This window comes from Mollisia scopiformis, assembly GCF_001500285.1.
Source record: "Mollisia scopiformis unplaced genomic scaffold LY89scaffold_25, whole genome shotgun sequence".
Taxonomy (NCBI): domain Eukaryota; kingdom Fungi; phylum Ascomycota; class Leotiomycetes; order Helotiales; family Mollisiaceae; genus Mollisia; species Mollisia scopiformis.
In genome coordinates this window covers 187,811-209,005 of record NW_017263605.1, presented here as the reverse complement: position 1 = coordinate 209,005, position 21,195 = coordinate 187,811, and the positions used below count along the sequence as shown (strand labels likewise).

At 48.1% G+C, this 21,195-nt stretch overlaps 10 protein-coding genes across 10 annotated transcripts; 4 read left to right on the top strand and 6 right to left on the bottom strand.

Moving 5' to 3' along the window:
• Positions 1–1,050: 1,050 nt before the first annotated feature.
• LY89DRAFT_700613 (response regulator) lies at positions 1,051–3,287 on the top strand (the record flags this gene model as incomplete). The annotated part of the gene is made up of 7 exons (XM_018217136.1): positions 1,051–1,104; positions 1,160–1,176; positions 1,253–1,325; positions 1,383–1,526; positions 1,579–2,472; positions 2,522–2,714; positions 2,761–3,287. 7 exons carry the CDS (start codon positions 1,051–1,053, stop codon positions 3,285–3,287), a joined length of 1,902 nt encoding a protein of 633 aa, XP_018065021.1.
• An 852-nt stretch (positions 3,288–4,139) lies between these two features.
• Positions 4,140–6,476, top strand: LY89DRAFT_595486 (nucleotide-diphospho-sugar transferase; the record flags this gene model as incomplete). Its single annotated transcript, XM_018209862.1, has 3 exons — positions 4,140–4,265; positions 4,327–4,383; positions 4,443–6,476. The coding sequence occupies 3 exons, from the start codon at positions 4,140–4,142 to the stop codon at positions 6,474–6,476; spliced, it is 2,217 nt and encodes a 738-aa protein (XP_018065020.1).
• A 701-nt stretch (positions 6,477–7,177) lies between these two features.
• Positions 7,178–8,488, bottom strand: LY89DRAFT_655411 (mitochondrial carrier; the record flags this gene model as incomplete). The annotated part of the gene is made up of 1 exon (XM_018212343.1): positions 7,178–8,488. Exon 1 carries the CDS (start codon positions 8,129–8,131, stop codon positions 7,178–7,180), a length of 954 nt encoding a protein of 317 aa, XP_018065019.1. The 5' UTR covers positions 8,132–8,488.
• LY89DRAFT_739663 (uncharacterized protein) lies at positions 8,196–8,522 on the bottom strand (the record flags this gene model as incomplete). The annotated part of the gene is made up of 1 exon (XM_018220488.1): positions 8,196–8,522. One exon carries the CDS (start codon positions 8,520–8,522, stop codon positions 8,196–8,198), a length of 327 nt encoding a protein of 108 aa, XP_018065018.1.
• Positions 8,523–8,878: 356 nt separating this feature from the next.
• On the top strand, positions 8,879–11,665 carry LY89DRAFT_689317 (uncharacterized protein). The gene has a single exon (XM_018215884.1). It carries the CDS (start codon positions 8,930–8,932, stop codon positions 11,516–11,518), a length of 2,589 nt encoding a protein of 862 aa, XP_018065017.1. The 5' UTR covers positions 8,879–8,929; the 3' UTR covers positions 11,519–11,665.
• Positions 11,666–12,077: 412 nt separating this feature from the next.
• LY89DRAFT_723264 (uncharacterized protein) lies at positions 12,078–12,829 on the bottom strand (the record flags this gene model as incomplete). The annotated part of the gene is made up of 3 exons (XM_018218801.1): positions 12,078–12,371; positions 12,428–12,516; positions 12,571–12,829. 3 exons carry the CDS (start codon positions 12,827–12,829, stop codon positions 12,315–12,317), a joined length of 405 nt encoding a protein of 134 aa, XP_018065016.1. The 3' UTR covers positions 12,078–12,314.
• Positions 12,830–13,202: 373 nt separating this feature from the next.
• On the bottom strand, positions 13,203–15,902 carry LY89DRAFT_723263 (uncharacterized protein). Its single transcript, XM_018218800.1, has 2 exons — positions 15,455–15,902; positions 13,203–15,398 (listed from the first exon to the last, which is right to left on the bottom strand). Exons 1-2 carry the CDS (start codon positions 15,591–15,593, stop codon positions 13,675–13,677), a joined length of 1,863 nt encoding a protein of 620 aa, XP_018065015.1. The 5' UTR covers positions 15,594–15,902; the 3' UTR covers positions 13,203–13,674.
• A 171-nt stretch (positions 15,903–16,073) lies between these two features.
• Positions 16,074–17,892, top strand: LY89DRAFT_655407 (SURF6-domain-containing protein). Its single transcript, XM_018212342.1, has 3 exons — positions 16,074–16,221; positions 16,269–16,352; positions 16,404–17,892. Exons 1-3 carry the CDS (start codon positions 16,201–16,203, stop codon positions 17,847–17,849), a joined length of 1,551 nt encoding a protein of 516 aa, XP_018065014.1. The 5' UTR covers positions 16,074–16,200; the 3' UTR covers positions 17,850–17,892.
• A 5-nt stretch (positions 17,893–17,897) lies between these two features.
• Positions 17,898–19,771, bottom strand: LY89DRAFT_655405 (vacuolar protein sorting-associated protein-like protein 74). The gene is made up of 4 exons (XM_018212341.1): positions 19,246–19,771; positions 18,944–19,190; positions 18,393–18,886; positions 17,898–18,340 (listed from the first exon to the last, which is right to left on the bottom strand). The coding sequence occupies exons 1-4, from the start codon at positions 19,516–19,518 to the stop codon at positions 18,290–18,292; spliced, it is 1,065 nt and encodes a 354-aa protein (XP_018065013.1). The 5' UTR covers positions 19,519–19,771; the 3' UTR covers positions 17,898–18,289.
• Positions 19,772–19,818: 47 nt separating this feature from the next.
• Positions 19,819–20,791, bottom strand: LY89DRAFT_626146 (acyl carrier protein-like protein). Its single transcript, XM_018211097.1, has 6 exons — positions 20,519–20,791; positions 20,456–20,473; positions 20,324–20,404; positions 20,224–20,272; positions 20,134–20,172; positions 19,819–20,081 (listed from the first exon to the last, which is right to left on the bottom strand). The coding sequence occupies exons 1-6, from the start codon at positions 20,738–20,740 to the stop codon at positions 20,074–20,076; spliced, it is 417 nt and encodes a 138-aa protein (XP_018065012.1). The 5' UTR covers positions 20,741–20,791; the 3' UTR covers positions 19,819–20,073.
• Between the last annotated feature and the right edge of the window lie 404 nt (positions 20,792–21,195).

Below are 21,195 nucleotides of genomic sequence, written 5' to 3'. Positions count from 1 at the left end.
ACTGAACCTTTGAATTTTTCCGGGCCGGATGGTAGGGCACTCCACTCCACGCATGCGTCATTCCCACAGATCTGGTTGAGGTCCGGTAACCTTAAAGAGGCAAAACGCCGTGGGCGAGCCAGGGCGGGTGAGAGTTAGCATCGTGTGTGATGTCGATAGGATGGATGCGCATAGAAAACAGTACATCACATCGCATCACGACGATGATGGACAGATGGAATGCGAGTCGGCTGGCGCTACACACAACACGCACGAAAGCAGCTCGATATCCACCAACAACGGCAGCAGCAGCAGGAATACCATCAAACCGAGGAATTGTTTTTCTCGACCTGTCCGAGATGAGAGTTGTGAGAAATATGAATATGCTTGCTTGCTTCGGCAGCGATCACTGCCGCATGTGCACCTCGCTTGGCTCTAGCGGTGCGCCAAATAGCCAAAAAGGGGCGTCGATTAGAGCGTGTTGATGGCAGAGCCACCATGGGCCTGCAGAATCCCCCCAGCTTGTCCGCGATGCTCGGGGTCGACATGTCTCACTATCAAGGAAGCAGATGCGCCCACAACAACAACGGTGGCGCATCGTCCGCCGCTGATTCGCCCTCCACCCTGCCCAGAGCATTATCCCTGCCGTTGCCGATCAGTGCGACGAAAAAGTCCACACTCCTAGAGTCCTAGCTTGCTAGCCACTGATCCCCACTACAGGTAATGTCACTCAGCTTCTCCTGTGAGCCTCATCTGCATACTCCGTACATCTCGACCCTCCATCGACTTTCGACTGTATCCGTGATGTCCAGACCCTCGATGCTGCAGTAAGACCCATTGGCCGACCAGCAAAAGACGCCCTTCGCTATCGCTGGGGACCAAGACGGTCAGAGATCTTTATCTGCATTATTCTGGGCGTGCCGAGGGAGCAGCAAGACCGTGCACTGTCAACTCGATCGCGCTCCGTCGTCCTCCCATTCATCGGGATCTCGAATCATTCTTTGCATTCTTTCCCGCGCTCGTCGGGAGCGGTCGCCATCACTCCCAAAGCCTCCCAGCAAGATAGCAAAGATGGACAAAGGCGGGGATATGGGTGGCCCGGCGGCCAACAATTCCAGCGACTTTGTGAGTCTAGATACCTCCGCTTGAAATTATATTGCTGGGGCTAATGTCTCTTTAGGTTCGTAAGCTATATAAGTAAGTACTGCATGTCATTGATTCTCCAGTATAGAGATTATGTTGATGCGCCAAGTCACTAATACATTGCCAACAGAATGCTGGAAGATCCATCCTATGAACACATTGTCCGATGGGGCGAAAACGGTGATAGTTTCGTCGTCCTTGAAGTACGTTCATGAAGCAGCTTAGGCTTGCGCTGTTCTCGTAATAACAATCCACTCTAGAACGAGAAATTTACCAAAATGATCCTGCCCAAACATTTCAAACATAGCAACTTTGCTTCCTTCGTTCGACAACTGAACAAGTATGACTTCCACAAGGTCCGACAGAATAACGAAGACAACACTCCATCCCCTTACGGCGCCAATGTTAGTATATGGTGTTTTCATTCTTAGTAAATACAGACTAATAAGAAGCCAGGCCTGGGAATTCAAGCACCCAGAATTTCAAGCCAACAAGAAAGATTCCTTAGATAACATTAGACGGAAAGCGCCAGCACCTCGAAAACCAACACAGACTTTGGAAGAAACGTACCCTTCTCAACAAATGGACATGGTCAATAGCCAGCTAATGGCCACCCAAGCACAGCTTCAGCATCTCTCGGAAAGGTACCATGACCTTGCTCAAGGACATGTCGTCTTACTACAGCAGGTTGTCCAACTACAGAAATTTGTCAAGAATCATGATGGAGTGATGCACAGAGTGATGGGATTCCTCCACAGCGTCGATGCTCAGAGGCGAAACAGCAGGATTGGTGGCCCTTTCGGTGCAAACGGTATGGGAAGTGGTGATCCATCCATGAACGACGGCATCATCGACGACCACCCCGCCTCGCCTTTACAACAGGCATCTGAATTGCTTGATGAATTTTCCGCTGAGAACTTGCCCAATAAGGAATTAGAACAGATGACACACGACTACAACCTGCGCAACGACTATTCAGCCACTCCAGACAACACCAACACATCTTTACCACCACATTCGGAAAGTTCTAGCGCTCATCTTGGTTATACCATTGGCAATGACCTTGATAGCTTGGTATACCCTGTAGGTCACACAAACGGTATCGATCCTGTCAACAGCGAACATATCAACAACATTCCTTACTCTCTGCCTGCGAACGGTATGATGCCAGTAGACACAATGCCCGAAATGCTGCCTGAAAGCAGCTCCTTGATTAGCCGGAAAAAGAGCTCGATAGAGTCTGTATGGGGAATGACCAAGCCTCGTATATTGCTTGTCGAAGATGACAAAGTATGCGCGCGCATAGGATCAAAGTTCCTGCAGGCTTTCGAGTGTGGAGTAGAGACTGCAGTAAGTTTTATATAAGAAGTGAAAGTTACTATATTGACTAGTTTTATAGCGAGATGGTTTGGAAGCCGTGACCAAGATCAATGGCCAGAGCCAATTCGATCTGATCTTTATGGATATTATTATGCCCCATCTGGATGGAGTTTCTGCCACTGTTTGCATTCGAGAAGCACGGCCTCAGATTCCCATTATAGCTATGACATCAAATATAAGGGCCGATGATATCGATATGTACTTCCGCTATGGTTAGTCACTTTCAGACACACTGTGGTATATATTAATGAGTACTAGGCATGAACGACGTCCTGCCGAAGCCCTTTACGAGAGAAGGAATGCTGAAAGCGCTGGAAAAGCATCTGCCACAATTTAAGAAGAATGCGCAATACACTCCACAGCCAGCACAAATGTCACACCCTGGGGGCTTTGTCACGCCAACAACCACTCATCCACCATTGGGCTTGAATATGGGACAATTGTCTGCAGCACAATCTCTGAAAGAGGAGACATCGCCCGGGAAATCGCCGGCGACAGCCTCTTCGTGGCACTCGCCAAATCAAATATCAGGGCCATCGCCCGTAGGTCCGTCTCCGGGAGGATATATGCAGCAGAGCATGGCAGACAATCGACAATATAACATGACCCCCACGCACCCTCATCCACAGTCTGGGTTTCCTCCAGCTCAAAACCAGCCCATGGGAGCGCCTCGACCCACACAACCTCATCGAAGAGTGATGTCTGACATGGCTGGAGGACCGCCTGATGACCACCCAGAGAAACGGCAGAGAATGTATCCCCCACCAGGCGGGTTCTCCCAATAAGGATAGTTTGGTAACTATCATATCCTAAAATTGGCCTTGAATCGATCCCTTAACGACTAGTTTTCTCTACTGTATCCATATTTCTTGTTGAGCGCCTTGCATATTTATCTGGGGGTTACGTCTTTGGGTGAATCTTTGATTCATCTCGTACACGAATATGACGTTTGGCGCAGGCGGGAGATATCTTATTCAGCGGCGTCTGATGGCCATGGGAAGGCGGTACTTTGGAAATTCGCATTGAAAGGATGAAAGGAGGCATGCTGATGCTTGCACTGGCGCTGGTGTAACGGCTGTCTTTCAGCACGATGATGGCCGATATGTCTGCAAAAAATAGTCCAATTCAACCACCACTATTATGACCCGACTTTGAAAAACTGTCTCTCGGAACTGTCAGTGAGACGTGGTGTTTGTGATCTGTACTCTTGCGATGAGAACGTGCTTTATCAACGCCAAGAAAATGAATGTCAAGATGCCACAGATCCAGACCTGCCTTTCACAGCGAGAATTCAAAAGAAAAAAAGATGCAGCGAAGGAACGGATTGACGTTGCAATAAAGTATTCCGACGTTGAAAAGGCCCCTGATTATGGGGCGGGAATCTGGACTTCAATCGAACACGAAATGGCCTGATCAGCCTCGTCGGTGCGGAAGGATCCTCGAGCTATCAGCCACTGTGGCGTCGGTCGAAGAGGGACAATTTTCCGTGACTCAACTTTTGAGCTGGTGAATACTTGCAGAACGACCCCACCATAACATGAATACTGAATTCGATGAATAATTACGAATGATCCTGCGCGCATCCTGAATTGACTATTTGATAAGATAGCTCGCGTCTTTCACGCGGGCTCGACCCAATGTCCAACGCGCAAAAGTCTGCGAAGGGTGCTGGTGGTGGGGGAAAGGGAAGTCCCAAAGCGAAACGGGGTTCCGCTGCTGGGAAGAAGTCTGAGGATGAGAGAGAAGAGACTTTACAAGCTGTGGTACGTGGTCGCAGATCGAATGATATTTTAGAGTGCGGACAAAAGTTCTAACGTCGCGAAGGTGCTTGCAGATTCTTTTGAGACCAGATTCATTCCTTTCACCATAGAAACACCAAGAGTGAGTGCTTTCCACCCTCTTTCGTCGGTCTGGTTAACGCAGTTACTAACATTCTATAGTGCCTTCTACCGCTTGCGAACACGCCTCTCATCGAATACACCCTCGAATTCCTGGCAATGTCAGGAGTAGCCGACATTTATATCTACTGCGGTGCCCATACCAGTGAAGTAGAGAACTACATCCAAACCTCAAAATGGCATCCTTCCTCCAACGCCTCACCATTTACCTCCCTCGAAATAGTCAAGACCACAGCCCGCTCAATAGGAGACGCCATGCGAGATCTGGACGCACGAGATCTGATCACAGGAGATTTCCTCCTCGTACATGGGGACCTGGTTTCGAACTTACCAATTGACGACGCTCTTTCCAGACATCGAGCAAGAAGGCTAGCGGACAAGAATGCGATCATGACTATGATTCTGCGAACTGGTGGATTGGGTGATCATCGGACAAAAGCGAAGGGAATAGAGCCAGTCTTTGTGATTGATCCTACGAAGAATCGCTGCATACACTACGAAGAGATGCACCCGCTACAAGCAAATAAATACGTCAATCTCGACCCGGAACTCCTGACTATGCACACAGAGATGGAGATTAGGACCGATTTGATTGATTGTGGAATTGATATCTGCACTCCTGATGTGCTTGCGCTGTGGGCCGAGTCCTTCGACTACGAGGTTCCAAGACGGCATTTCCTACATGGCGTACTGAAAGATTATGAGTTGAATGGGAAGACGATACACACAGAGATCGTGGATCGGCATTATGCTGCTCGTGTCTTCAACTTGCAATCATATGAGGCGGTTTCTAAGGATGTTTTGGGCAGGTGGACATATCCTCTTGTGCCGGATAGCAATCTTGTTACTGATCAAGACTACTCCTTTGAGCAGGGCAATTTTTGCAAAGAGAATGGTGTTATGCTTGCTAATAGTTGCGAGATTGGACAGAAAACTGTGGTAGGGAAAGACACGAGTGTTGGAGCTGGGAGTCTCGTCTCGAATAGCGTCATTGGACGGAGATGTCAGATCGGGAATAATGTGACGATTAAAGATTCCTATATCTGGGACGATGTGGTTGTTGGCGATGGTACTGTGGTCGAAAGATCAATCATTGCAAACGAGGCAGTGGTTGGCAAGAACTGCACGCTGGAACCAGGAGCTCTGATATCTTACGGTGTCAGAATAGCAGACAACCGAGAAGTCAAAGCAGGATCGAGAATCACTCGCGCAAAGCGGAAATTGCACGACGCCTCGGATGACGAACCTGCGGAACTCGTTCCCAACGACCCTCTCTTGGTTGGCGAAGGAGGTGAAGGTTACGGTTATTACGATGATGAAGATTCAGACGACGAAGTAGCTGTCCTCCACAACAGACTCATCTACAGCACCGAACATCTCAACCTCTCATCCGACTCAATATCTACCCTCTCATCTCAGGTTAGCGCTGACGAACCAGTGGAAGGTCGCTCTCATCGATCCAGCTTCACTGGCTCCATTTCCGACGACGGCGAAACGGGATCATCGAGTGAAAATTTCCACCATGATGCCGTCACTGGCCTTCTCGATGCCCTCAGAGAAGGGGGTAACTTCGGCCCTGCGAGTGGAGCGAGACTAGAGTTCATGGGTCTACGACTCAGTAACAACGCCTCAGATCACCAACTCCGCCGCGCCATCGCTGTAGCATTCACAAAGCGCATTTCCCAATTAGTCGAGAACGACAAACTCGGAGCCAGCGAAGCTGTGGCACAGGCTTTCTCCGTTGAAGGCGTGGTTGAGTTCTTGAACGATGTGGCAATAGGCAAGGACAAGGAGGAAGACGATCAAGTGGACTTCATTACGTGTCTACAGAAGGACTTGGTACATAGAGGGAGCGGGGCTGTCATTCTTGCGGCGGTTTGCCAGAAGTTGTATCAGTTGGAGGTGTTGGAGGAAGATGCATTTTTGAGATGGTGGGACGAGGCCGAGGCGCTGGGGGATGTGGAGGGAGAGGAGATGAAGAGGGTTAGGGAGAAGACGGTGGTGTTTATTGATTGGTTGAAGGAGGCGGATTCGGAGAGTAGTGAGGAGGAGGATGATGAGGATGAGAGTGACTAAGTAAGGTCGTATATGTGGGATAGTGTATTGTTGAGCATATCGTTTGAGGAACGAAGATAGGGCAGATATCCTGCTAAAAAGAATTTCCCGGCCTAGTACAGCCACTGAGTAGAGTACAATGTAGGAGGATTCCACAAACAATACAGTTCTGCAATTGTCTGGTTCAAACATAGCTGTAGATCCTCAGATAAGATCTACAATTCTTTGGTCCATGATCTCGCAAGAAGTAGGCTTCAACGAGCTTACGAATTACACACCTATTCACCAACAAAAAGCATCTCGAATTCAACGTTTGACACGCGTAACGACAATCTCAGGCTGCCAATATCAGGAGCCCAAGATAAGATCTAGCTATTTCAATCCGTCGAAGACGAGGAGTCATATACAAAATTTGCATAGCTGAAAATGCAAAAGCTTGATCTTCCAGAGTTGATAACAAGTCCTCATACAGCGGAACGCAAGATATATTGTTGCCCCCGGGCCTCCTCTAATAGCGGATTCGATGCCACTTTGCACATGACAACGTTTGACTAAATGACTTGTTCTGATAACTAAAGTCGTTACTGAAAGTTATTCGGCTTATTTTCCCTTAATGAGCTTGAAGGTTGACTCTTGGACAGAAATTGATATCATGTTCAGGTCATGTATTCATACATTCGTCTAAGCTCTATCTTACTCTCTATTCTATTCTGATCTAGAGTCTATAACCTCCCATTCTCTATTTTCGGGTCCAATTCCCGCATCATCCACTCATAAACCGCCCACTGCACCGCATTAACCATAAACGCCCTAACACTACAAACCATCAGTCCCCTAAAAAACACGCTTGCGCCCTCATTTCTATATGCCATCCTCGCAACTTCTATTGCGCCCAATCTCCTCCCTCCACCACCAACACCCAGGAGCGGAGAACTCTCGCCGCCAGAAACAGCAGAGGGTTGAGTCTGAACCCTCGTCTTAATAACATCCAAAGGAAAAATACTCGCCCACGTAACCACACCCGCTAGTCCCCCACACAGCAAAACCTTCGCAGCTTCCCCGCCCTGGCCTTCTTGCGGCGGGAACCGGCTCATCATGATCCGGGTGCTGAGTTCGTAGGACCAGAAGTAGAAACCGTAGCCAATGCTATCTCGAAGAGCTGTGACTACGCCGCCGAAATACAGGCCGCGGACTCCTTCTGTCTTGAGGATCTGTTTGGTGATGCCCCAGGTTGAGGCGCCGGTGGAGGAAGATGATGTTTGGGCGCGGCATTTTATGAGCTCGGTGGGCGTGGAGACGACCCAGGTTGCGAGACCGCCGATTGCGCCTGCTAGCCAGGTTGTCCAGAGATTTGGCTGTGCTGGGAAAGGAGACGTGGGGTTGGTCGTTTGGAGGAGGTCACGGGTTCGGTTGTAGGTTACGAAGAGGAGGGCGTTGAGGGCTCCGTATCCGAGGATGGGAGCTGCTGCTCCTCTGATGAGGGAGCTCGCTGGGGAGAATTGTGAGGCGTAGGTCCTGGGAGTAGAAGGGGAAGTGGAACGAATGTTGGAGCTAGAGCTGGTTCTTGAAAGGGAGGGAGATCCAGCTTGGAGACGGACTTTGATGAGGTCGAGGGGGTTGCCGATTAGGATTCCTGCCGCTCCGCTAATGTAGCCAGCCCAAAAGTCGGCGGACATAATGAAGTGTTGTTAAGTGAAGCGACTTGTATTGCTCAAGCCATCATTCTCGAATACCAGAGCTTTACAGTTCCTCTTTGGAGACCTGTTTCCACTGTTTTCTTTCGGTTTTGGCAGCAAGGATCGGATCTGAAAAGTCTCTTATGGACTTCTTCGCCAACGTGATCTTGGTCAAAAGTCCAATAAACACGACTGCCCACCCAAGGCCAGCTCTTAACGGTCGTGGAAAAGAAGTACTTCTGACAGCAGTAGCGACGCCCGAATCAATTGCCGGTTGAGTTCGCCGTATGTATTGATAATGGAGAACCTGTGTCGCAAAAGTGGTCCCAAGAATGGGATTTTGGTATCGAGCAAAAAAGTTGTCGATATCCGAAGGTCGAGTTGGGGCCATTCTTGAACTTAGCGCGGGGCAGCGGAGCAACGGCGTGAAAATGAATCTCCGGGGTAAGTATGGGACTTTGAAATTGTGATATTGAACAGGAGAATCGTACGACTTTTTGAGATTGAGGATGTCGGGGCCTTTTTGAACTATTTTTCAATGCATGTCGAATTTTTTTCTTCCTTTTCGGCGCCCCCTGAGCGACATATTTTCTTGCGGGAAATTTCTCGGGAGTTTTCGGTGACGTCGGCGGTGGCTTCCATGTCAAAAACAGGTCACGTGTGGCTGAGTCACATGTGCTGGTGATTAGCGCGCTTTCCTCTGAACGCGTCGCGATTGTTTTGATATTGCCACATCCCAACATCGATGTCTTCAACGCGGACTCGATACTCGAAAACTGCCTCGAGGACATAGAGAATATGATTCCTGTTGTTGAAATCCCAGTGACAAAAGGATACGATCATGCAGCAATGATGATTACGCCTCCAGAAGAGCCTTCAAGCTCGCCAGCAATTACTCAAAAACGCCTTGGTACCACTCTCGCGGCGACGCCTCAGAGTATCGACAAATTGAAGAAGCCCTTCAGAATTACATTGAGCGATGACAAAGAGAACATACCATCATCTTCCGCGAGGACACCAATACCTTCATCCACACAGCGCATGTACACACCTCAGTCCGTGAACAAACTGAGTACGCCATTCAAATGTCCTGGATCTGCGACAATATCACGGACATCAGAGAAGCCAACCCGGAAGCGGCGGAAGGTAGATTATGGAGGAGCTGATGGCAGCAAAGATGATGATAAGCCTTGGACGAACGAGGATCGGATGGCTCTTGCGAATAGAGATGCCAATAGGTTCCCGGTCTTCCAGGTCAAGGACAAAGAGACAATGTTTCGGAAACGCTTTGCAGTGCCATTGATCAATAAGAACGCCGCATCGTACAATCCGAATCGACCTCCACCGACTTTGGGATTAAGACAAGGAGCAGTGTTTGTGGCAAAACCACTACATGACCCGAGTGGAGAATTCGCAATTGTCTTATACGACCCTACAATAGACGAGAAGCCGAGGACAATTGAAGAGGCGAAGAAAGCAGATGAACCCGAACAACCCAAGATTGATGCTCCTTTAGTCCACAAGTCTTTGGCAGAGATCCTAGGCATCAAGAAAGTCGTCGAGGGAGAAAGACCAAAAGTCCCGGTCGTCATTGATCCGAAACTTGCGAAAGTGTTACGGCCGCATCAGATTGAAGGTGTGAAGTTTATGTACAAATGTGTTACAGGCATGATAGAAGAGCGAGCCAATGGCTGTATCATGGCGGACGAGATGGGTCTGGGAAAGACCCTTCAATGTATAACACTCATGTGGACACTTATCAAACAGTCTCCCGATGCTGGAAAATCGACCATTTCGAAAGCCATCATAGCTTGTCCGTCCAGTCTGGTCAAGAACTGGGCAAATGAGCTGATAAAATGGCTTGGACCAGATGCAATACAGCCATTTGCTATTGATGGCAAAGCTTCAAAAGAGGAGCTGATCCAACAACTGCGACAATGGGCCATCGCCAGTGGCCGAGCCATAACACGACCAGTTATTATTGTTTCATACGAGACCCTGCGACTCTATGTGGACGAGTTAAAGAACACAAAAATCGGACTGATGCTCTGCGATGAAGGCCATCGTTTGAAGAACGGTGACAGTCAGACCTTCACAGCCTTGAATGGCCTCAATGTATCGCGAAGAGTTATTCTTTCTGGAACCCCAATCCAGAACGATCTCACAGAATACTTCTCACTCATTAGCTTTGCCAATCCTGGCCTTCTTGGGACTCGGTTAGAGTTCCGAAAGAAGTACGAGATACCTATCTTGAGGGGACGAGACGCTGCTGGCAGCGATAAAGATAGAGAAAAGGGTGACGCAAGCGTCAGAGAGCTTCTCGCCGTTGTCAACAAATTCATTATCAGGAGAACGAACGACATTCTATCAAAATACCTACCAGTCAAGTATGAGCACGTCGTATTTTGCAACCTCGCTCCATTTCAGCTGGACCTATACAATCACTTTATCAGCAGTCCGGACATCAGAGCATTGCTCAGAGGAAAGGGCAGTCAACCTCTCAAGGCTATCGGTATGCTCAAGAAGCTATGTAACCACCCAGATCTTCTCAATCTTCCCGACGACCTACCTGGCTGCGAACAATTCTGGCCAGATGACTACGTCCCGAAGGAGGCCAGGGGCAGAGATAGAGATATCAAGCCTTGGTACTCTGGCAAGATGCAAGTATTGGATCGGATGCTTGCTCGAATCCGTCAAGACACGAACGACAAGATTGTGCTGATCAGTAATTACACTCAAACCCTGGATATGTTCAACAAGCTTTGTCGACATCGTGGATACGGTAGCTTGCGACTCGATGGAACCATGAATGTAACAAAGCGACAGAAACTTGTGGACAAATTCAATGATCCTGAAGGCAGCGAATTTATCTTCCTTCTCAGCAGTAAAGCTGGAGGATGTGGTCTCAATCTCATAGGCGCCAACAGACTTGTGCTCTTCGACCCGGACTGGAACCCAGCTGCAGATCAGCAGGCTCTTGCCCGTGTATGGAGAGATGGACAAAAGAAAGATTGCTTCGTGTATCGATTCATTGCGACCGGCACCATTGAAGAGAAGATTTTCCAGCGACAATCTCACAAGCAGTCACTGTCATCTTGTGTTGTGGACTCTGCCGAGGACGTGGAACGCCATTTCACCTTGGACAGTCTCCGAGAATTGTTCCAGTACCGTGGAAGTACTACTAGCGACACGCATGATACGTTCAAGTGCAAACGCTGCAAGCCAGATGGGAAGCAGTACATCAAGGCACCAGCTATGATGTACGGTGATACGAGTACTTGGAACCATTTTGTAAACGAGGGTTTGAAGCCCATTCAGGACTTGCTGTTGAGACAAGAGTGTGGAGAGCACGAAGTATCAGCTGTGTTCCAGTACATTTCTCATTAGCTCTGCATTGCCGAGGTAAAGCTTTGTTTTGGTAGGACTGTTTTGGCGTTTGGTAAAGAGGTGGTCGGCGTATGAGAGTGAAGGATGGGTCACATCCTGGGATTGGAGCTTAAATAGAGTTAAGTAACACATGGAAGTATCTCCGACAATGAAAATATACTTTGTCCTACTTCCCAAATCCATGGTCATCTTTGAATTGATTCTAAGATCCCCTGCGTTGTACCTGCCAAAAGGTAGTGCTACAAGGACGGGAAGCTGCATTGTCGGAAACAGGGTCTACCGTCAGTACTCCTACTCTGTATTACTATTACCACAGTATGCAATGCAGCTTCGCCGTTTCTGGAAGGCGCCGTTCGAGGCGTGTTCTCTTGCGGTAACCTGCAGTACAACGTCGACGGCGTCTGGGGAAGGGTTCATTCGGCGAACTGTCCTGCCGAGAAAGTACATCGTACAGCACTCTAAAGCCAACCTCAACTCGAATCCAAAATGCAAAAGTCACGAAAGAATCAAAGTAGGAAAGAAAAATAAATGCATTGAATAAAAGTCTAAAAAGTTTTACCAATGACAAGTTAAGAAACCACTGATGAGCTCAGAAAGAAAGTCCAATGTTGAATGAGACCGTCTTCTTTCCCATCGTCCAGAACTCAAATCCAAAGCCAATTACTGAACTGAGCGAAACTCCCATGTTGCCTCCCCTATCCTGATGTTGCGAACAGTGAACCCATGATGTATGTACCCAAGATGGTGCTTTAGTGGATGGGCGTGAAAGGAAGAAGTGTAGAAAGAGGGTGCGCGTTTAGACAGTGACACCGGGGCAGACGGAGATGTCGTCGTTGGAGAGGAGTTGGATGAGCTGTGAGGATTGACGTTACTTTCTAAGCTTCTTGAAAAGAGGATGAAGATGCTTACGCCAGCGCTGTTGGTATTTCCTGAAGATGAGGACAAGCAGCAGATGTTGGGAGTAGCGCAAGCTTCGACCTCGGCAATGATAGCAACGCCTGTGCGTTCGTAAGTAAGAATTCTCCAAAAGTATATATGTGATCGATTCTTACACTGAGCTGCAACAGAGACGGTGGGGACGATCAATGGCAGGATGTCGGGGATGACACCCAAGATACCTCCGAGAGTTGGGGCAATGTTGGCGCCGAGAGAGGAAACAGGTTGCAAGACTGGCTTCTGCTGACAACAAGCAAGAGTTCCTTGGCTCTGAGCGCAGGAGATGCCATTAGTACGCTTGGCGACTTCGACGGTGGGAGCGGCGAGGCCAGTGGCAGCGAGGGAGAGAATGGCGAGGGCTTTGGTGAATTGCATTTTGGCGGTTGAGTGAATGTGGGAAAGAAAAGGTTGAAGTGAGTGTAGTGTTTGATTAGATTAGTTGAGCTTAGAGAAGATGCTTGTTGTTCCGTGATGGAGAATGAAAAATGGAAGGGTGGTGTCTGCTCTTATATGGAGATCTTCAACGAGACTTCTACTGCCTGAGACAACTCAAAGACTTCGAGATGGATGTAAACGAAACGAAAACCAACTGTGGCTTCGGTGCTACGTTCAGGCTTCTCCTTTTCCATGAATGACCGAGTAAGAGAAACTGTCGCACATAAGAAAAATAGGTGTACAGAGAGGTTCCTGGCTGGGGAGGATTATTGATTGTAATACGGATTGACGATTCCAAATGGAATTCGCTGTACTACTATCGAGCTCCTCAACAAATGCCATTTTGATGCTCATCGCAATTCTCAACGTGAATCGACGATCCTAATTCCATTTTGGTCATGATCTCGCTTGGAATCCAAAGTTCTAATCCTGCTGATGACAGGCAAAGGCCGCTGGAGCACCATCTGTATATCACAATGTGTGACATGACAGAGCTGAAGTCTGGTGAAGCCGAGGAGGATGTGAAGTCCAGATGCCTAGGTAAAAACGAAAATTTGGAATCAAATTCTCGCTGTATTTCTTAGGTCGCAAGTGTCAACTAAATATCAGATTGTGGCGGCAGAAGATTGTTCTCAAGCTGCAGTGGCTGACAAGAATTCTTGCTGTCAATATTTAGATGCTTCTGACCAATGTTCAGCTTGAAACAAATATTGGATATTGAAGCCGCTTGGTAAGGCTTCAGGAGTGGGAAGTGGAGGGAGACCCCTTCGAGAAGATTCGTAGACCTATTGATTTTCAGATTCCCATACGCTCCACCAGATCCCCATATTAGCAGCGACTGCCAAATCCAGCATCTTGAAGCCTTCATCATGTACGATCAATTTGCCCAGCTTCGCACGCTTTCCACGATTACCTCCACCTGCCTTCTCCCGACCTATGCTAAGATCCAGACGATCGCCATCATCTGCTTCGTCTGAATAGCTCAAATCGGGTTCAAATTGAGTCGTATCAGTTGAGAGAAATGAGTTCGCTTGTTGATATCCAGGTCTTAAATGTGACGTCGCTAGTGTTCTAGGCGGAAGTGGCGGTCGATCCTCATCGTCGCTTGGGTACATGGCTGCGTAAGAGGTTGGATGTGGTCGAGGCGGAAGTGTTGGCCGAGGAGGAGGAGCTGGTGGCCGGATCTTGTCCGGAGACAGTTTGTTGCGCATGTGACCAAGTTTTGAGATATTGAAGCGTCCAGAATCAATGCTAGATCTCTTCGTAGTAGTATCCGAGGCTGTAGAAGGCGTGAAAATGCCTGACGAGGGAAGGTTGAACCTCAATTCACTCACAATCGATGGCGGTTGTGGCGCAGATGTGAAGTCACCAGCTGTCTTTGCCGAAATTGGCGCTGGAAGACTATGTTTACACTTGAGAGTTCGACCTCCACTTCCAGTGGAAAATTTACAGCAACCTCCCCATGGACTTTCGAAGATGTAGCCTTTAGAGCGAGAATCGACGGCTCCTGTTGACATGCTATCATTGCTGGAGACATTCAACGCTCCAAAAGTAGTCGCATCTAAACTCATGTCCTTCCCACGTGGAACTGCACGTTCCCCAGAGAAGTCCGATTGCGCTCTCTTGTGCATCGAGGAACGTTCCCAAAAGCTAGATCCTTCCATGCGGAGGTGTCGGTTGAATCCTGAACCAGATCTTGGTTGTACTGGTGAGATGTCGGCTCTGGGGCTGACTCCGACGGGTGAAGACACCTCCGTCATACCGTCTGCACTATTTCCAGTGGCTGATACATTCCGGAACTGGCTGTAACCAGGCGTAGTCAGCTGGATAGACATATCAAAATATGGCTTTTTGGAGCCTTTGCTTCGCCGATGCTGTGCTTCGCCCGGAACAGGTTGACCATAGATGGTTCCAACGTTCCATTGAGCACCAGAAGATGGATCTCGACGAATCACAGTTATTGAGAATGCGTTAGGATTCATTTCGTCAACCATGTGATCCACGGAACTGAAACTCTGATTCCCAACGCGACCGGTTGTTTCTTCAAGGCTGGCATCTTGACGTCTACTTCGAGAATCTGGTCGAACATTTTCGACGCCCGGTAGGACACTCTTAGCGACGGGGACTTCTGTACCAAAAGGCCTTGGTCCGAGTGGGCGTCTAGGTATTGTTACGTCTGAATTTGAACTTTGCTGACGCCCTTCAGTGAAGGAAGCTATAGACGTAACGGGCTTCCGTCTTGGCATAGATGCTGAGGGACTTGGGGCAGCTCCAGTATTTGCAGAGCGATTGAGCTCTAATGATGATCTAGCAGTTTCAGGAAGAGGTTTCCTTGGTAATGGTTTTTCTAGAACAGGTTCAGGTTCCTCTGTTATGATACCTGCTCCTTCATCGTCCTGTAGGAATCGAATGTCATCTTCCGTGTTTAGATGGAGATAGTAGAGAGAAGCAGAGACATCTTCCGCAGTTACGTTCTTGAGTTGTGGCTTGAGCGTTGTAAGAATGATATCTGGGAGCATATTAGCGCCTCACAGTCGCAGGTCACATGTGATGGTTGTGACATACCTCTACTACCTGGGACTCGAGCAATGTATAGAGTGAGAGGTTGTCTCTTGGTTTCCATGGGGTTTCGAGGATACTTAGGAGGATTCCCCGCAAGTTGAGTTATCTCTGACAAAGAGCTGGCCTCAACATATGGTGCCATAGTGGAGGTATTAGAAAGCCTGCTTGAATGATCGCAGGAGTTTCTCAATAGCACGCATGCTAACGAAGTAGACAAAAGAATTTATTCGGAGACGATCGTCTCCAACTTGAAGAAAGCAATTTTTGACAAGCTTCAATGTTCATGGAACATGTGGTGGAAAGACTGTAATGTAGATCTCGAAGAAGGCAGAACGGACCGGGGCTTGGAAAGACCGTTAGCCACATCAGACGTGGCATTCACTCAAATAGCCTTGTCTTTGCATATTCCTGCCAGAATTAACTCTATTCTGACCTGTTGAACCAGGCAGGTTGAATTTGCTTACGTTCTCTATCGAGGCTGAGTAGAAGCCAAGTTGTGCTCGCATGAATATCAAGGGTGCCGTTATCAGCTATGTCACGTGGAAGGCTTATCGCAAAGCGGAACCAAAAGTTTGTGGAGCAAAATCGCACTAATAAGAATTATCGACGAGGATTTTTGGATTGCACATTGACCTTCGACAACGATTGCATCTGCGCCCAAAGATCACGAAGCGGAGCATTCTGAATGTGTATGCTGTTTGCCAAGTCCTTATTCACAATCACGAGCAATTAGAGATCTGGTGATTGTTATGGCGGAGAGTTCTCTCCAGGTACATTTTTCCCCGCCTCTAACATTAAATTTTCTAATTTGTCGTAGGACCGTTTGCGTGAACACGCAGCTGCATTCGACGGCTTGCTGTCCCTCATTCCAGCAAAGTTCTATTATGGCGAAGACACCAGTGTATGTTCCATCTCTTCGAACAACACAAACAAACATTAATTGATTGCGCAGGATCAATGGAAGAAGAAAAAGCAAACCAAAGAGCAAGCAGCCGCAGCCCGACGCGCAAAACTCGATCCAGATTCTGCCAAGACTGCCAAAGATGTTATGGATGAGCGAGCACGGAAGAGGAAGCTGGAAGAACTGGAAGAATTGGGAGGATCTGATATAGAGGGTGTGGAGAAAGAACAGCCAAAGGAGGGTATGAAGCAGCCACAAGGGAAAAAGGCCAAGAAACAGAAGACCTCGGATACGCAAGACACCCCAAAGACAGGGAAGAAGCAACAGGCGACTCCAGATGAGAAACGAAAGCTTAAGCAGGAGCGGAAGAAAGAGAAGAAGTTGCATAAGAAGGAAAAGGAAAATCCAGCGGTTGACGAACCCGCAAATGCGCCAATCTCGAAACCTACGGCCTTAGAACAACCCGAAGAATCAGACCAAGATGCTATGGACGAGGAAAACGGAGACCTAGCCATGGTTGACAATGTCGACCAGTCTGGTGAGATGGCACATTTCGAAGCCGACGGTCTAGAAGAAAAGCCCGAGCAGCATGAATCTGCCTCCCCCAGTCCTACCTCACCATCACCTACCTTCGACAACCCCACAGAACCTAGCACCAACACCTCGACATCATCCGTCATCCCTCCTGCCACTGCTCCAAAACACATCAAACTCCCCACAGACCCGGAATTGCTTAGATCAAGACTGAATGCCCGGATAGAGGCTCTAAGAGCTGCACGAAAGGCAGACGGACCAGATGGACGCCCGGCTCGAAATAGACAAGAGCTCCTCGAAGCCAGGCGGAAGAAGGAAGAGCAACGTAAGGCTCACAAGAAGGAGCTTCGAATGAAAGCCAAAGTGGAGGAAGATGCACGTCGGGAAGCTGCTCTTGCATCTGCACGAGACTCACCCGTGTCCAGCATGATGAGCCCCGCCATACATTCTCCAGACCACAACTTCTCTTTCGGACGCGTTTCATTTGCCGATGGTCAAGAACTCGCGGAAAATCTGACATCCTTGAAGAACGCACCCAGGAAGCGGGGACCACAAGATGCTGCTACAGCATTTCGTGCTACCGAGACCAAGAGACAGCGAATTGCTGGACTCGATGAGGAGAAAAGAGCCGATATCGAGGAGAAGGACTTATGGCTCAATGCTAAGAAGCGGGCACATGGTGAAAAGGTTCGGGATGACACTTCCTTACTCAAGAAGACCTTGAAGCGGAAGGAGAAGTCCAAGAAGAAGAGTGAGAAGGAGTGGACAGAGAGGAAGGAAGGAGTTGCCAAGAGTCAAGCGATGAAGCAGAAGAAGCGAGAGGAGAATCTTCAGAAGAGACGAGACGAAAAGGGTACAAAGGGCAAAGGCAAGGGGAAGGGGAAGTCGGTCAAGTCCAAGAAGCCAAAGGTTAAGAGCAGACCAGGCTTTGAAGGCAGCTTTGGTTCTGGCAAGCGAAAATAGGAGCGATGTAGTTAATCGTTGCTGGCAATATTATGTAAATGTGGAATTGTCGGTCTACCAAAGTGATTCAATGTTGCTCTCATCATCCGCTCTCGATTTTTATTGTGAATTCACTAGTCTAAAACATCACCCCCTGACAATATTGATTCACTCACACATCTAGCACAGACGTGACCATACCAGCATGGATTGGGTCGTCCTAATCGCCAACACTACACTATATCTGTACAATAAAGAGCAAGAGATTTGACCGGAGCAAAAGCCTACTCGCCAAAGTCACTGACCAAATCCAGCAATTGTAACCCACGGCTTTGGAAGCAGGAATTTCTGTAAATCTCTCGCTGGTATTTTTCTGGGGACTTTTGTCCGTGTATTACGACAAAATAGAAGTGTTGCCCCAAACCTGTCTGCTGTTCCTTTTCGATAACACGCCTACTGCTTTAAAGCAAAGAGTCCAGTCTTGTGAAGACACTCAAACATGCTGCAACGACCTGCACAAATATCAGTCTCAATTTGAGACAAGAAAATTAATTGAAAACGTACCTCAAGTTGCAATTCCTTGTCTTTTCCATTCGTGACCTCCTCACCGATAACCTGTCCCAAGTTTGCACCAACACCAGAAGATCCGCCTGCTCTCTTTCCGAACGGCCATTGGCTGTATTCGGCCAATAACTCATCAACCTGAGCAAATGCTCGTTCTCTAGCTTCGTGTCCTAAGGTAGCCAGTGCGTTCTCAAGCACATTCGCGGCATATGCAGCGCAAACCATGGCAATGGTGCGGATATATCTGAATTCGAGGTTCTCTGGGAGAAATTGACTTCCGGGCAACACAACAGTGCGTTGTGTCAAAACATTTCGCACTCTTCTTCGGATCTCTTCCTTTGCTCCTCCATCAGCTACAGGATGGGTAGCCATATCGAACAGTAGGAAGTTTCGCTTTTCTGTTCGGAGTATTCCCTTGTCGACCAGACCCTTTGCTAGACGTTCTCGAACCTGCTTCAATTGATAGCCAATCTTCATTAAGTTCCAAGTCTCACCTATAGTTCAAAGAATTAGATACGGCGGATTGCAAATGTCTGGGAGGGGTAACTTACCGCTCATTAAGTCAATCCACGAGCTTACGCTCATCTTCTCACTAGCCTTCATCATCTTCAGCGCTTCATCTAACAAGACTTCGCCAGTAAGTGTATCGTCGACAACTTCAATTACTCGATCTGCCAAGGGGAATCGCCGTCTGGATGAGTCTTTCTGCATGCTCACGCGCCCCCTGAAAGCTAGCTCGATAACGATACATCCTCGTAGCGCATATGAAATATTGTCGTTCCAGAATGAGAGGTATCCCTAAGTACAATTAGACATGGTTGATTGTATAAATTCCGCCGAAGATTGGATATACCTGCTTGTCCTTGAGGCCTAGCAGCAGCACTTCCTCCATAAGCGTCAACTTGGGCTGCTTGCTCCTCTCGGCGCTTTCACTAATATCTCTCGGGTCAAATGCAATCTTGTGCCCATTCTCGCCGCTCTCGTAGGAAGTTTCTGGTCCACTGGTATCACGAGAAGAGCCAGCCTTGGGCACAGGAGATGCCACGCGACTCGACTCTCCGTTCTCAGTGTCGCCGCCGCCTCCTCCGGCGCCACCGCCTCTCCTTCGAGTGAGTCCCGACGACATGGTGGATTATTGTGATGAGTGTGATGTCGAGGTAAGGTCGAAAGTGTGGGCAAAGGGGAAATTCGTCCTATGCGGCATACGAGTGAGACAGGTCTCCGTACTGACCATGCACACTGCGAGCTCCCTGATTTGCCAATCCGAATTACAGACACGCAGGGTCTCTGGTAATTTTGAAGGTTTCTGCAGGTTATTGTCGTTCTTCAAGGTCAGCGGGGAAGAGTTGCTGATGAAGGGATGTATTCTGTAAAGTTCAGGCTTCGCAATGTGCAGGACAGGGATAAGAGGAATTAGCGCGATTGTGGGCAAGCTAGTGGTTCGCAGGAATGAATTTGGGCCATGCGAACCGGATATATTTGCGTTCACTTATCAAAACAGCTGTGATGGTAGAGGAAAGTGTTCTAAGCAATTTTACAGTTGCATAGAATCGATGTGCTTCAAGGAGCACATTGATCTGTACAGAATTCCCCCATAAGATGTCGTTCATGGCCATGTCTCGCTCATCTTTCTCCAATATCTCCTCTCTCTCATACTCTCCTAATATACAAGCAACATCACTCAGTGAGCTATAACTTAGTTAGCAAGATGTATCCGCTATATGATATAAGGCAAGCTTACCATCTGGTTGACTAAGAATGTACTCAACGGCTTTGTCAACTATTGCATGAATTAGTCATGGTGCTTAAATCGAATTTCCTCGAGCATTACCGCTGTGGATGGCATCTGCCTCCTTATCTGGGATCTCAATGCTGAATTCCTGGCCTAGAGTCAATACTATGCAAACTTGCAGATGTTTCCATGGACCGACCTCCTCAATCGCCATCACAACCTCAACGGTATCCAAGCTGTCCAACCCAAGATCATTCGAGAAATGCGAAGTAGGTGAGAGCTGTGGCACATTAACATCCATCAACTTAATATCGTGGCCAAGACGGTCTACCTTGGATGCATCAGAAACCTGTAAAAATTAGCAAGAGCTTCCTTCGTTCTCCACAACACTGACCTTATCGAAGTTCTTCAGTAAATCAACTATTCTGCCCTCAACCTCTGTCTTTGAGAGACCTGCGGCAGCAGAGTAACATCTAGCAGCTTGGAAAGCAGACGGGGCAAATCGGGACTTTGTGACAACAGAGCTTGAGAGACTTGGGCGCGCAATTGTCCCTGAGATTCGAACGGCTTGGCTGGTAGCACTGCGTGCTGATCTGAGGAGAGCTGTTCGGAACATTTTGAAGAGGTTGGGTGGTCGAGGAATTGGAGTTGAATGAAAAGCGTAGAGTTGATGAAGCCCAGTTGCTTCCTCACTCGGCACGAAATTTAGTCTACTATGCAGTCACGTGGTAAAGTCTTCTTTGAGACGGTTGTAAATTACTTTCACGAAGAGATAATAGATTGAAATGAAGACAAAAGAAATCTCACGGCCTGGTACTGTTCTTTCAATACCTGGCGTGTCAATTTTAAGGGTCAGTTGTGAGAATTGAAGCTCTTCCTCTGCAGCCAATCATTTTAAGCGTATTACCTTGAATTTGACTTACGAACATGGGGACAAAAGTCCGTGCGTTCAGGGCATCAGAATCATGAATTTTATTAATTAATTAGCTGTAGACCAGCCACATCGCTTAATTAAGTCGTGTACCCAGAAGTCCTGCTGCTCAATAAGCCCATTGATCCATTCCTGAGGAA

Coding starts and splice junctions, on each gene's coding strand:
- LY89DRAFT_689317 (XM_018215884.1), top strand. CDS start 8,930: ATGATTCCTGTTGTTGAAATCCCAGTGACAAAAGGATACGATCATGCA.
- LY89DRAFT_723263 (XM_018218800.1), bottom strand. CDS start 15,593: ATGGCACCATATGTTGAGGCCAGCTCTTTGTCAGAGATAACTCAACTT. Junction 15,399..15,454: donor TCGAGTCCCAGGTAGTAGAG/GTATGTCACAAC, acceptor ATATGCTCCCAG/ATATCATTCTTACAACGCTC.
- LY89DRAFT_655407 (XM_018212342.1), top strand. CDS start 16,201: ATGGCGGAGAGTTCTCTCCAG. Junction 16,222..16,268: donor TGGCGGAGAGTTCTCTCCAG/GTACATTTTTCC, acceptor AATTTGTCGTAG/GACCGTTTGCGTGAACACGC. Junction 16,353..16,403: donor ATTATGGCGAAGACACCAGT/GTATGTTCCATC, acceptor TTGATTGCGCAG/GATCAATGGAAGAAGAAAAA.
- LY89DRAFT_655405 (XM_018212341.1), bottom strand. CDS start 19,518: ATGTCGTCGGGACTCACTCGAAGGAGAGGCGGTGGCGCCGGAGGAGGC. Junction 18,887..18,943: donor GTGGATTGACTTAATGAGCG/GTAAGTTACCCC, acceptor TTTGAACTATAG/GTGAGACTTGGAACTTAATG. Junction 18,341..18,392: donor ACAAGGAATTGCAACTTGAG/GTACGTTTTCAA, acceptor ATATTTGTGCAG/GTCGTTGCAGCATGTTTGAG.
- LY89DRAFT_626146 (XM_018211097.1), bottom strand. CDS start 20,740: ATGTTCCGAACAGCTCTCCTCAGATCAGCACGCAGTGCTACCAGCCAA. Junction 20,273..20,323: donor TTGTGATGGCGATTGAGGAG/GTCGGTCCATGG, acceptor ACTCTAGGCCAG/GAATTCAGCATTGAGATCCC. Junction 20,173..20,223: donor GGCAGATGCCATCCACAGCG/GTAATGCTCGAG, acceptor TTCATGCAATAG/TTGACAAAGCCGTTGAGTAC.